Genomic DNA, 14,157 nt, shown 5'->3' on the forward strand with positions numbered 1-14,157 from the left:
CACCGACAATATCCTTTATGCTTGAATCATACTAAATACATTGCCTTCCCCAGCTAGGGCTGCCAGACCCCTGGTGGGGGCGGGGGATCCCCCGCCCCCACCCTGCCACCTCCGCCGCTCCCTACCTGGCCAGCGGGGGGGGGGGCGCACCTTCCATGCACGCCCCCCTGCGGTGCTGCGCGCCCCCACGCACAGCAACCGTCAAGATCAGGCCTGTTTTGGCCTGGATCGGTGCCCCTGTGGAGTGCGGGAGCGTTCCTGCGCTCCACAGGGGCCCACAACTGGCCCAATCCGCGCCAAAACAGGCCCGATCCGTGCCAAAATCGGGCCCGTTTTGGTGTGATTGGGCCTGTTGTGGGCACCTACGGAGCGCAGGAATGCTCCCACATGCCACAGGGGCCTAAAACGGGCCCAATCCGCGCCAAAATGGACCCGATCTGTGCCAAAATGGGTGCAGATCGGGCCCGTTGTGGGCCCCTGCAGAGCACAGGAACGCTCATGTGCTCCACAGGGGCCCACAACGGGCCCGATTCGTGCCCAAACAGGCTGCGTGGTGATGTCACTTCCCAGCAGTGACGTCATCACGCTTGCAGGAGCGCGCGCGCACCCCCCTCCTCCAGGCAAGAGCAAGGTCTCAATCTCCCGCTGGGAGATCGAGGGGGCCTGCCAACCCTATCCCCAGCTCCAGCTCATTAGTTGGCACCGGTAGCAGGATGATGGTGCAGCTCTTTCTGCTTTATGAATCACAGAGGTTTTAAAAGGAGATTTGCCTTTAAACGCAGAGTGATGCCCTCCTTGTTGAGGACGCCAAGCTTTGCATGGATCTGTGCAGCAGTCTTCTTGCAATAATTCAGTCACGCATCCTGGGTGTAGTGCAAGATCAAAGTCAAGCCCAGGCAAAGCCAAGGGTTGTTTGGTTTCTCTCAGGAAACCTGAAAAGCTTCAAGAGCTCCCTGGGGAACAGAGCCTAATTAGTACATTTAATTCAAGTTCAACACGTCTGTGTGACATCTGCGACTTCCTGCTTCAATAAAGTGGTACACTTGTACAGACCCCATATAGATGTTTCTGCTACAACTTAAGGAGAGTGGTACTCTCTTGCTCATCTGTTCTTCTGTATGACCTCCTATGCAACCTCACCACCATTTCCTGCTGAACAGCATCATGTTGTGTCATTTTTTTTAAAAAAGTAGGTTCAGGAACTACTTTTCCTATTAAAAATATACTAACATTGAGAGCCAGTGTGGTATAGAAGTTAGGAATGTTGGATTAGAATCTGGGAGACCCAGGTTTGAATCCCCGTTCTGCTTGGAAGCTTACTAGGTGACCTTCAGCCAATCACACACTCTCAGCCTAACCTACCTCACAGGGCTGATGTGAAGATAAAATGGAGGTGAGAATGGTGTAAGATGCTTTGGCTCCCCGAGGAGGAGAAAGGAGGAGGATATAAATGTAAGGTGAGATACTATCATTTCCTTTATAAGCCGGCTCTCAGCTTTGAGAGAATTCTGAGATTATCCCAATCTAAGCCACTGCCAAGTTCCACCATTTCTTCCTCTTCGACATCCACCTTTCTTGTCTGAGCCTACAAGTAAAGTTCTCATCCATTCCCTAGAAGCCTCTCCTCTCAGCTATCAAGTCCTCCCCCTTGCCAGCACTGCAGCAGCCTTTCCCCTCCTAAAGCTATCTCGCATTCATCACTGTTCAAGCTGTTGTAGAGTCCGACGGCGGTGCCACTGTGGTCAAGCTGTTCCTCTCTCCAAGTGCTCTGCATCTTCCCAGCACCACTGACAGGGGGCAAGCGGCTGGGGGACCACACCCACCTGGAGCTAGGAGGACAACGGCCTAGAGGGAGCCAAGACTCACTGGGGGAAAGGAGAGGGTGTCCTCATTCAGCCTGGAGAAGCCGACTCTAAGGGGGCATGGCAGTTTTGGGCTGTTGTACCTCTGCCACCACCTAATGCTCCAGTACACCAGTTTCAAAAATCTTTTAATTTTTTTTTTAAATAGAGAAAATAATTACACATAACCAAATACTGTGATACCGTTGGTGGAAAGGGCCGTCAAATTACAGCCAATTTATGGTGACCCTGTAGGGTTTTTGTAGAGGAATTCCCTTGGAATCCAATTTTGGGTTTCCCCCAACTTTCTGAAAGTTGCACCTCAAGACTCAAGGCAAGGCAAGTGGCAAACAAAGGGCAAACTGATGCCCTTTCAGTTGGTTACAAACAAACTAAAGCCAATAGACTGAAAAACCCTTAACACGTTTCAAGGCAAGAGACACTGTGAAGTGTCTCGCTGGTGGTCTCTCATCCAAGTGCTAACCAGGGCTGACATTGCTTAGCTTCTAAGATCTGTCGATGTCAGGCTAGCCTGGACCATCCAGTCAGGTACTGAGATATTACAAGATTGCAATGATAAAAGTAACATATAAATCATGGATTGGCTCTGAAGACGCCCTTCCTCTCACTCTTGGAAAACTCCTTCCATGAACAAAAGGTTCCTCTAAGAGCATACAGATGCCTTTGGATTCTTTTAACCCACTGACTATGGGAATATACAAGGACTTTAACGAAATTTGAAATAAGTGGAAGTCTTTGGTATCACAGCTAGCATTCTGTCATATAATAAACTGTCTCTCTAGCACCAGACATTACCCTTCCCCCTCATTCTTTCACATACTACATCAACTCCATCAATCTAGCAATGTCCTAATTCTCTTTTATCCACTTCTTTATATTTCAGTACTTCCTATTTCTTTGATGACAAACTTTTGTTGATTTGGCTACTAGATTTTTTTGTTACCTAATTTTTTGTTACGTAACCATTTTAAAAAATCAATACACACAAACACAGTGCTTATTCTATCTGGCCACACAGTGCAAGTTTAGAAATTACACTTGTCTCAGCATTTACATTCTGAACACTTCATTTTAAAAAAAAGTTCCTAGGGTAAGAAGATATATTTGACAGTGCGTAGGCAACTGCCTAACGCACTCTGAAATTGGGGACCGGGTAGATAGAATGTGATTATCAGAATATATTCAAAGATGTGCGTATTTTCTTAAACAGAATACTTCTGCCTCGGTAACAACATTGGTAAGCCCTATGGGCAGGAATCACATCACATCCATGTGCCATTCTTGGCAAGAATAATCCATTTTAATGGTAATAATAATTGCAGTACTATAAGCAGAGATGCTCAAAATTCTCCAAGAAGTGCCTCAGGACTGCCTATGGCTTACAGGCAATGTGGTAGACATCATTATGCAATGCAAACCTTAAAACTTTTCTTCAAGAAGCAAGAAAATATTGAGACACTGAGATATTAAACAAGTAAGTATTTTACCTGGTAATGATTTGGCTGTACCATGTGCTGTGGACTGGGATAAAAACCCTCACTGGACCTTGGGCTGGGATAACCGGGTCTACTGGGCTGCAAACAAAGAAATATGGTTGTATTAAAAAAAAAAGACAACTCACAACCATTCTAGGATTGTAAGTAAGGAATGTATTCTCTCCGTTTACGTATTTAAATCCATACCTCGTATGATTCTTTCACTGTCAAGACTGCTTTTAGCATGGAGGACGACTGAAGGATCTACCTCTGGAATGTTTACTTAGAGCCAAACTAGACGTGATGGCATCCCCAGGTCTGACTCATGGACAACGCTGCCATTTTAAAGCCTCATGGAGTGAGTTGAAATGTTGTGAGCGCCTGATCCTGATCCAGGGTGGATACAAGAGAGGCTCATCTAACTGTGCTGTGTGCCCTTGAGGCATTTTAAAATTGCCTCATTCGGCTTTAAAATGGTGGCAATATCCACAGGTCAGACCCAGGGCTACTGTTTTGTCTAGTTTGGCCCTTAGAGCTTCTCATCAGATTACTCCACTGACACCTCCAGATTATTCTGATTTCCCTAACTGGAAAACACTTGATATCCCTCCATGGAAATGTCACCCTTCCCCCTCTCCTTTTGTTACAAAGACTTGACCTATCTCCCATGTTATTCAATCTCTATGTAAAACCTTTAGGAGAACTTATTTGCAGCTATGATGTTATCAATATGCGAACGACACCCAACTCTATATCTCGCTATCCAGGTCCCTGCAGGACGCAGTAGAAATCTTAGATCGCTGCCTGACAGCCGTGGTGAAATGGCTGAAAAATAACAAACCGAAATTAAACCCAGACAAGATTGAAGTGACGCTTGTTGGGAAGTCAGATATTCTGAAAGACATTGTACTCCCCACTTTCGATGAAATTTGTTTGAACCTCACTGACTTGGTTAAGAGCCTAGGGGTTATACTGGATCCAGCGCTACTACTAGAAAAACAAGTTAAGGCAGCTGCAAAAAATGCTTTCTACAATCTTACTCTAGCCTGGAAGATGGCTTCTTATCTTGACACAGCCGACCCGGCCACCTGCATCCATGCTATGGGAACATCAAAACTTGACTATTGTAATGCACTATATATTGGTCTTCCATCTAAGTTAACTAGGAGGCTCCAATTGGTGCAAAATGCTGCAGCTCAACTGTTATCAGGAGCAAGCAGGAGCATGATCATCACTCCCATCCTGCAGTCACTCCATTGGCTACCTATCAGCTACCGTGCTCAATTTAAGGTACTGGTTATTACATACAAAGCTCTTCATAGCCTTGGCCCGACATACCTACGGGACCGCCTCCCTCTCTATGTCCCTCCACGGCAGCTTCGCTTAGCTGAACAGGGTCTCTTGCAGGTGCCAGCCTGCACATGAGCAGAATCAACTGCAGACTGTGCACGGGCCTTCTCTGTGGTGGCCCCTACCCTATGGAACAGCCTGCCTGAGGAGGTCAGGAGAGCTCCCACGCTCTTGGCTTTCTGCAAACAATGCAAAACCGAATTATTCAAAAAGGCTTTTTTACTCACACAGGAGGGCAGTATTGTAGGGAAGGGGTCTCGGATGTTTCGCCAATGAGTTAGGAACCATGGGCTCCACCATTATGTTGCTTTACATATTATCTGTTGCTTTGAATATGTACTCGTATATACTGCTTGTACTTCATGTTGTCTAATGTCAATCCTAGAATGGGTTATGTTCTGTTTCAGCAATCCTTCAACCCTGTATTGGATCCTTGCTAACGCTATGTCTCTGTAAACTTGTATTCATCTACCCTATGACATTGTTTATGGAAATGTCCTTGACAGTGTATGGAAATGCCTACCATTGTCCTTGCTACTGATTGTACTGATCTCACACTATGAAATCTGCCTTGAGTCTCAGTGAGAAAGGCAGACTATAAATAAAATAAAATAAAATAAAATAAAATAAAATAAAATAAATAATCCTGGCTTTCTACCTAAAAGTCTATTTTGCTATAACCTTAATACATATGTGCAACTCAGAGATAATAACATTAACATTCAATTTATATACCGCCCTTCAGGACAACTTAACACCCACTCCAAAAGGTTTATAAAGTGTGCCATTATTATCCTCATGACAATCACCCTGTGACATGGGTGGGGCTGAGAGAGCTCCGAGAAGCTGTGACTGACCCAAGGTCACCCAGCTGGCTTCAAGCATTGGAGTGAGAAATCAAACCTGGCTCTCCAGATTAGAGTCCTGCCACTCTTAACCACTACACCAAACTGGCTTTAGATAGATGCAGGTTTCGTTTTTAAATGGTACATTCTACACATTTTTATACTGTGTCTTATTTTGAAGCTTTTCAGGTTAGTTTTGCAGTTGTATCAGACAATGAGGACATGAATTAACAGTTCGAGAACTACAAAACTGAAAAATAAGTCCTTTTAGGTAGACAGAAAAGATTAACCAAAATAATCTTTACAGAAGACTCTGTAAAGCATGAAATTAGGCCCCTGGTGCATGAATCATGGGAATTCACTTACAATTTTTGAAAAGCATTACATGAATATATTGTCTCATACTACAGAATTACAAATTAAAAATCCCTGTTTCGTGAGAAGATTTCTCTGAGCAATAACATGCCAAAATTGGGCCCCTGGTGCATGAATCATGGGAGTTCATTTTCTGTTTTTAAAAAGCATTACATGAATCTCATACTACAGAATTACATATTTAAAATCCCTGTTTCATGACAAGATATCTCTAAGCAATAATGTAATTTAATTAGAAACTATCTTTACATAGGTTTCTACTCAAAAAGCATTTTATTAAAAATCCAATTCAAATTTTTAAAAAATCTGATTTAAATTAGAATGCGTTTAATTTTTTTTTAAAAGCACTGATTTTTTTAATCCAGCCTGTTATTCCCTTGCCTTTTTATTCCCTTCTCTGTTGTCTGCCTCACATATAATAAAATTGCTTAGCAGGAAACTGATTCCTTAAAGTGCTATGCACTTTGAGGGTGCACCACAGCAAATTTGACCCAAGATATTCCAAGATGATGTACTCCAATTCCCCAAGAAGATGTTCTGTCACTGGAACTTAGTCACACAGCCTTGTTTCTACAGCTGAATGTAATCCATGCATGAACGTGGGTTTTGTTGTTACACTATTATACATTGTTCCTACTCTATTGTTTTAAATTATATAATCTGCTTTGAGTCTCAGAGATAAAGGCAGACTATATATGAAGTAAATAAATGACAATGTTTAGGAATTTGGGGTTCAGACATTCCTTTAAATAAATAGCCTTTTCTAAATAATCAATAATCTCATAATTGATATAACAGTATATATCAGTGGAAGAGCACAAAGCAGAACTGAGGCCATATGGGTCCATGGTGGAAGGCAACAAGGTACATTTACAGTGCAATCCTAAACAGAGTTACTCCAGTCTAAGCCCACTAAAATCAATGGGCTTAGACTGGAGGAATTTTGCTTAGGACTCCACTGTTAATTCCCTTCCTCTCACTCATCCCAGGGCATGTCCCCACCACAAAGTGCAGACAGTACATTTCAGAATTATTCTTTAGTAATTAGGTCCCATTGCTTACCAATCACAGTTTTCAAAGGATTGTCTTAACACAACAAATGAAGAATTACATATTGATTAATGGAAAGCATTAAATCTGCTTAGATTAGTTCTAAGAATTTAACGTTTAACTCCCTCAAACAATGCTGTTGAGACAGCTGCTGTTATCATTCATGCCACTTATTTATTTCTGCAGAAGTATGTATTAGGAATCAAGCCGTTCAGCCATACTTTGCTCAGGTACGGGTCATCCACATTAAAATTCTCTCAGAACAGTACTTAAAAGGCCTCCTTTCCAGCTTAGCCATAGCCTCAGCCCCAACAGAAATGTCCTATCATTTAAGGAATCTATCTACTTGGTGTACAATAAATGCAGAGGATAGTCCTCTTTTTGGTATTAATTGTAGTAGTAAATAAGTTTGTTTAACACAGTATTTCTTCCCATACTGTTTTCTGACTTTGGCTATTGAGTTGTATATTCCAGTTCTGCTGTAGGTCTTCAATTATAGGTTCATAATCAAACAGGCAGATAAAGATTTCTGTGCTTTTGGTGATGACTCTACAGATGTCAAGGAGGCCCAAAGGTACAAGGGCACCAACATCTCATGACTAGACATGGGCATGAACGAAGAGAAAAAACCGAACAAGCTGTTCATTGCCATCCACGAACAATGAACAACAAACAGTAACGAACATGACCCTGTTCACAAACATGTTCGTTGTTCGTGGCCCCTTAAAGATCCCTTTAAACTATCAACTGGCAGGTGGTAGGGGAAATTCCCCCATGCCGCCTGCCAGCTGATAGTTTAAAGAGCCCTTTCCTGCCATGTGCAAGGGGCAGGGCCCTTTAAACACCCCACAAACTGACCTTCCCAATGTCCAATACCCACCAATTTTGCAAGGGCATAGTCCTCACAGTCCTCTGAAGACCTCCCAAGTTTCAGAGAGATTGCACCCCAGGAAAGGCATGATCCTGCACTGCGCAGGGGGTTGGACTAGATGGTCTGTATGGCCCCTTCCAACTCTATGATTCTATGATCCATGTCCCCCCCCCACTTTGCTGTCATTTTCTCTGCAAAGTAGCAAACACAGGACCGCCTGTTGGAAGGCAGCTACTTTGAGGGATTACAAACTGACCTTCCCAATGCCCAATACCCACCAAATTTGCAGGGGACATAGTCCTCACTGTCCTCCAAAGACGCCCCAAGTTTCAGAGAGATTGCACTCTGGGAAAGGCATGATCCATGTGTCCCCCCGCTTTGCTGTCATTTTCTCTTCACAGTGGCAAAAAACGGGACCCTCTGCTGGAAGTACTTTGAAGAGTTAAAGCCAGAAGGAAAGCCAGAAGGAGTTCAGGTAGAGTTCAGTCTCTGCCTCCGTTGCCAGGTGAATTGATTGAAAGGCGCCAGACTGTCTGACTTGACGAACGGCTGACGAAGGCAATGAACGAGGACGGCTTGTTCACGAACAGACGAACAGGCTATTTGTGGGTTTTTTCTGTTCATAATGCTGTTCGTGCCCATGTCTACTCATGACTGATGGCTTTAGAGGAAAACCACAATCAAGGAATTTTTCTTATCACCCACATCCCCTATTGCTCTTGACCCAGTCAGAGCGTAGCATTGTAGTCCACTGGGCTTTGTGGTTAGGAAGTTGGTTAAGGGTCAGCATACATACTTTAACTATATTTGTATCTGCATTTGCTCTTTATGAAGTTTGTGCTGATTTTAGCTTTCCCTTAACACACATCTACCCTAATTTGAACTAAAAACGTGCAGCTAGTGACCTATAATTAAACTGCAATAAAAAAATCTCTCTCAACTTATCAACGTACAAAAATGATTCTGCATTTCTTGTTGCCCAACCCATGTAATGTGATCTGTTGAGAGAGGCTCACACACAACAATGATACTGATAAAGAATAGTCAATCTTGTACGGCAACAAAGCAAAGTCCCCTGCTCATATCATCTAAAATATGTGAACATAAGGAAAACAAAGAAGGTAACAGTATAATAAAAAGAAAAGAATACACCAAAAGCAACATGACCCTACCACACACCTGTCTGAAGTGAGGTGCGCTACAGTACTAACAACCCTCAAAGAGAGTCCATCCAACCATGGCAGCTCTGGGGCACACAGTAACCGGCTTTATGGTACAGCCTGGAAAATCCACAACAACCAAGGCTTTATGGTAGCTCAAGAAAAACTCAACTACTTCCCTTAATGTGCCATAAAATCTTTCTGAAGCAGCCGGCTCTCTTAAGAGAGCAAGAACCTCACCCAGAACCATCTCGTTCTGCTAGCATGCAGAAATTATGCCTGCCCTTGCCTAGCATTCCCAGCATTGTCCTGCCCTTCAATTCCTGCTCCCAGTCTTGCCTATCTTTCCCCACAGGTATTCCTCCCGACCCAATCCCCATTCTGCTTCTTGCCTAGCCTCTCACTTGAAGCCGAGCCTTTGGATCATAAAAAGACTCTGGGATCACCTCCTGCGATCCCCAACAACAACAAAGGGTTTCTTGTCCTAGTGCCAGTACACAGGGCATGCTTTAGAAATGGGTGGAAGGATGAATGTGTGTGTGGGGGTGAGCAGGGGAATGGTGAGAAGCAGCAGCTAGGAGTGATGTTGAGACTTAGGTTGCTGTGAGGCAAGGAGATGAAGTGAAAACAGATGGCAGCAAAAGGTCTCATGATCCACAGACTAGGCAATTGCCCCAGCAGAAAGGAGAATGGAATGAACTGCTTTCTAAATTACTTGCTATTAAGTCGTAAACATAACTTTATGGCTGTCGGGGACTCTCCTCAGCCAGTTATTTATGCAAAGGCACACAAGACAAAGAGAAAAAAAGGTCATGCCCCAGGCAAAACAATATAACCGCATGCCGCCCCTTCTCCTGAGAGGAGGGAATCCAGAGGGAAGAAATGTGGCTACTAATCCCCAACTACAACAGCAACCAGAGGACTGCCTTCACAAATGCCTGAAACTCTACAGAGGACCTGTCAAAAACCTTACCAAGTCCCACCCAAGCAACTAACAAGATGAAAATGGAAGAGGAATTAGAAGTATACACCTCTTTGCATTAAGGCAGCACATTCAGCTCAGAGGACACGATCATGGCAAAATGTTTCCTAATAGGCATATTACACTTATCAGGCACTGTCAATATCTAAGATTAACATAATTTGGATCTTGTTTTCACTTTAGCAACCAAATCAAATTACGCTTCATCGCACTCAGTAATTTTAACTTCAAAATTCTTACTCTCAAACATGCAAAAGCTCAGATTAGCTATCAAACCCCGATGATGTTAAGAAGCAATGAAAATGGAACAAAACGGCACTTCTTTTTACTTCTACCATTCTTTCTATCAGGGTTTTCAAAATTACTTCTATGCCACAAAGGAAATAAACTCTCAGAAAAAAAGGAAAGAAACGTCCAGTTCTTTGTGTTTTAACAGGATCTTAAAGGGCATAATGGCTTATATACTGACAATCCTGAATGAAACAGCCTAATGGAATAAAGCCATTATACTGTTTTAGTAGAATGGATATATGAGAGACCCCATCTTAAGTACCTTGGGAGGAGCCTCGTCTGATCCCCCCGAATCCCAGGACACGGTAACTTGTCGCCTTGATTCCATTCTCATTCGTTCTTCCTGCTGCAGCTTCTCTTCCTCCAGTATCGTACTAAAGAGAAAATAAATGTTGCACTGAAGATAAATGGCATTCTGGCCCAGAGTGTAATAGATGCCGTCCTCAAGTCTCCTTCAAGCACATTCCCCAAACCGATGGTTCCAGACTGCAGACTAGCAAGGAATTTGCTAGACAAATATGTCTTCTTTTTAAAGACAGCAATAGAAACAGGGTATATAAAACTAATAATGGGCAGGGGAAGTAAGGGGGGAGCATGCCTTTGCAAAATTAGCAGCTGAATTTTGAAACACAAGACTCTTAAAACACCAGGGCATGTGGCAAGGAGAGATATATTTAGAAAATCACAATGATACCGCAGAAAAACGTTTAAAAAATAAAAGCAATTCACATTCTTTTTTGATCTAATGGCACCAGTGTAATTATTCTGAGGCAATTAATCAAGCACATACTTGCATGAAAACATTCATACTCCACATGGAAAATAATACTGCCACATTTCTGGACAGAGACAAGCAGCAGACTGTCTCTTATGAAAAAGTTGCAGAGAGAGAAAGAGAGACTGACTGCCCTTCAGTCCTACTGGCAAATTTAAAATAACCTGAAACTCTTAAAACTGGGACCAAAATTCTCTTATTCCTTAACCCTTAACCTGCAGGCAAGATCAACCAAATAAAAATAGAATATTCTCTTAGCTACTATGCTAACAAGGAGGAGAATCACTCTTTCTGCCGTGAAACAGTAAGAGTATTAAATTCTCATCACTCATCTATTTACCACCTCTCTGCCACTTGAAGTGATTATTTGGAGTCTTGCTGCCTCCTCAGAAACTCCCTCCCCTTCCTGCTATGCAAATCATGAAACTTGGATATTAGCCATCTTGAGAAAACTTGGAATGCAACTTCCTAAATTTACTAAGCAGTTAAAGAATCCTATACTACTTGGATTCTTCGGAGTTCTAAGCCGATCTGGTCATTTGCACACTAGATCTGATCATTTGCACACTAGTCTCTTCAGAGCTGCAAGTGGATCAGTTTGGGCAACTGCGGAGCTTTGGATGCAGATCAGGAGTTTCTAAAGGTTGATCAAAGTTTGTACGCTCTTTGTCTAGTTCCCACAGTAAACAGCCTAGAATAAGTCATGAAAGTTGCCCTAGTTTGTTGCTCATTCCAAAAACAAATTCCTCCTTCATTGGGTATTACATTCTAGTTCTTTGCTTTGCCAGTCCTCATGGGGTGGGGCAGGCAGAAACTCCGATAGCAATACATGTAACCATACCATTGAAAATATGTGGATTTCAAGTAAGCTGCTTTGCAATCTCAAGCACCCAGAAAACCCAGAGTGGTACGCACAAGTTGTTCTGTTCGAAGTATTCCAAGAGGAAAACTTCAGGTATAAGAGGAATGGAAACATCCCCCTCCCCAATATGGAAGGGGTATGAAGAGGGGCTTCCCTTCTCACTGTACGCAGATTTGTTTTGTCACACTATTGGTCTTTGGATGTGCGGCTTTTAGAAACGATTCAAAGGCCCGTGAAGCCACAAGCCAATTTAAGATGACTGGCTGCATCATCAGCAATGGCCCTTCTTTCAAACTGCCCTCGACCTGCATCATCATCTGCCTGGCTGGGGCTGTGGCTCTGAGGGAGAGCCATCTACCTTCATGCAGAAGGCCCCTTTTGAACCCCTAGCATCTTCATTTGAAAGGACCAGGTAGCAGCCGATTAGAAAGACCTCTGCCTGACACCCTGGAGAGCGACTGCCCGTCTCAGTGGGCAAATGCCGACCTTGAGGAACCACAGGTCTGATTCAGAATGTGGCGGCTTCAGGTGTGTTCATGTGGCTTAGTGCTAGAGCAGTCTCACCTCAGCTCCATTTTTCTATAGCAAAGCAATCCCCCACCCTGCCCCCGGCTCTTGCTAACTATTAAACCCAGGCAATAGTTTTGATTTATAGGCTGCCATCTCATTTTCAACTGCATGCTGCATAGATCTGCAAAGCCTGTTCTCCATGCACACACTGCCAACCGACCAATCATTTCTCAAGATTTATTTTTAAAATGGTGAACAGAATCTTTTGCTTACAAAATATCTGGAGGAGGGTGGATGCAATGGGTACCTTTTGACACAGCTGATAGATGGGAAACAGAGACTAAAACTGAACAATGCTAAAAGGGTATCTTGCGTTCTTAGCCACTTGTCTGCCCATCCATCTAGGTTCATTGCCATGGAGTCTGACACACACCTCGCAAATGCTAATTATGTCTGAACAGATGCAGGAGGAATTCATGATATTTTCTCCTTTCAAATTTAGTCTTATCCTTTTCCTTCAGATAAAGTCATACATTTCTATTATGTGCCCCAACGAGATGCTAACAGACAACTTTCCACCTGGATCCTCTAAAACAGGTTTGTCTATGTTGCTGAGAGCGGGGAAATCTGAAAATGTTCCATCTCTAAAAGAAGAACAAGTCATGGATGATGCTTGCTGCAACTGATCATGCTAGGGCCAAAACTTCCCCTCAGTTTGACAGACCTGAGAGGAGAGCAAAGGCTGCAAAGTGAACCATTTTGAATGGCTGACACATACCTTGCAAATGTTAGCCTAATAGCAAGAATTCATTTTATAGCTAATACCAACCTCGCCATTCCCCTCCTTAAAAGGGTTTATGGCAAAGCAAGTTGCTTATTAGTTTTTTAATCCATGGTTGGGAGAAGGTTTGCTGTGATCATCATGGTAGGTAATGTATTTGTTTTGTTATTTTATTCTGATTTTAACTGTAAGCATTCTTAATCTTTTATATTAAGCAGCCTTGAATTAAAAGGAAATTTTAAAATAAATAAATAAATAAATTTGTGCATGGCCAGAGCTGCTCAATTTCACTTAATTAGTGGACAGCCAAAGCCATGGTACTGAAATCAGATTCCTGGGATGAACTGCAAAATGAATGCAGATTTATCAGAATCAGATTCGTGATTATGCGGTTAGGGGCAAAACTTTAAAATCAGAGGCACTGGGCAACCCCCCCACCCAATCCTGATCAGATGAAACAGCCCATCCTCACACATGTGTGTTTCTACAAAGAAGAGAGCACGGAGTGGAAATTTCTCTGAGAAGCTTTAACTGGCTCGAAGCAAAGGATTAAAAATAGCTCATAAAACTGTCTTTGTTTCGCCATCGGGAGGGTCAGCCCATAGATGGGAGCACTGGAACGTCTAGAGATATTTCTGACCATCCCTCCGTACAGCTGCTCTAATACACTTTTAGCATTTTAAGGCTAAAACTCATAGGAGGTCAGGGAAGTCAGAACAAGCCATGTTTTCCCAAAAGGAACATTATTTGTAGCAGATTAAGTTAAAGGAGCACGTCTTATCATGCAGCCTGTCTCGGATATATCCCAAAACAGCCTGGAGGCATTTGATTTGTTTTCTTAGGAAAGCTGAGACGTTTGATTTGCAGTAGCCATCAGAATGCATTTTCAGCAATATACCATTATCCTAACCACAGTTACCATGGCTTAGGCATTTCCTGCCCTGAGATGGAATTGCATTTCACTGTAT

At 43.0% G+C, this 14,157-nt stretch overlaps 1 protein-coding gene across 3 annotated transcripts in view; it reads right to left on the reverse strand.

Annotated features, from left to right (window-relative positions):
• The window catches only part of PTK2 (protein tyrosine kinase 2), a 292,969-nt gene that overhangs the window by 42,710 nt on the left and 236,102 nt on the right, over positions 1-14,157 (reverse strand). For all 3 annotated transcript variants that reach the window (XM_054985813.1, XM_054985812.1, XM_054985814.1), the window contains 2 exons: positions 10,524-10,635; positions 3,350-3,436 (listed from right to left, as the gene is read on the reverse strand). In XM_054985813.1, the coding sequence (XP_054841788.1) occupies positions 3,350-3,436; positions 10,524-10,635 (199 nt within the window). The remainder of the gene's footprint in view (positions 1-3,349; positions 3,437-10,523; positions 10,636-14,157) is intronic.

This window comes from Eublepharis macularius, chromosome 7 (genome assembly GCF_028583425.1).
Source record: "Eublepharis macularius isolate TG4126 chromosome 7, MPM_Emac_v1.0, whole genome shotgun sequence".
Taxonomy (NCBI): domain Eukaryota; kingdom Metazoa; phylum Chordata; class Lepidosauria; order Squamata; family Eublepharidae; genus Eublepharis; species Eublepharis macularius.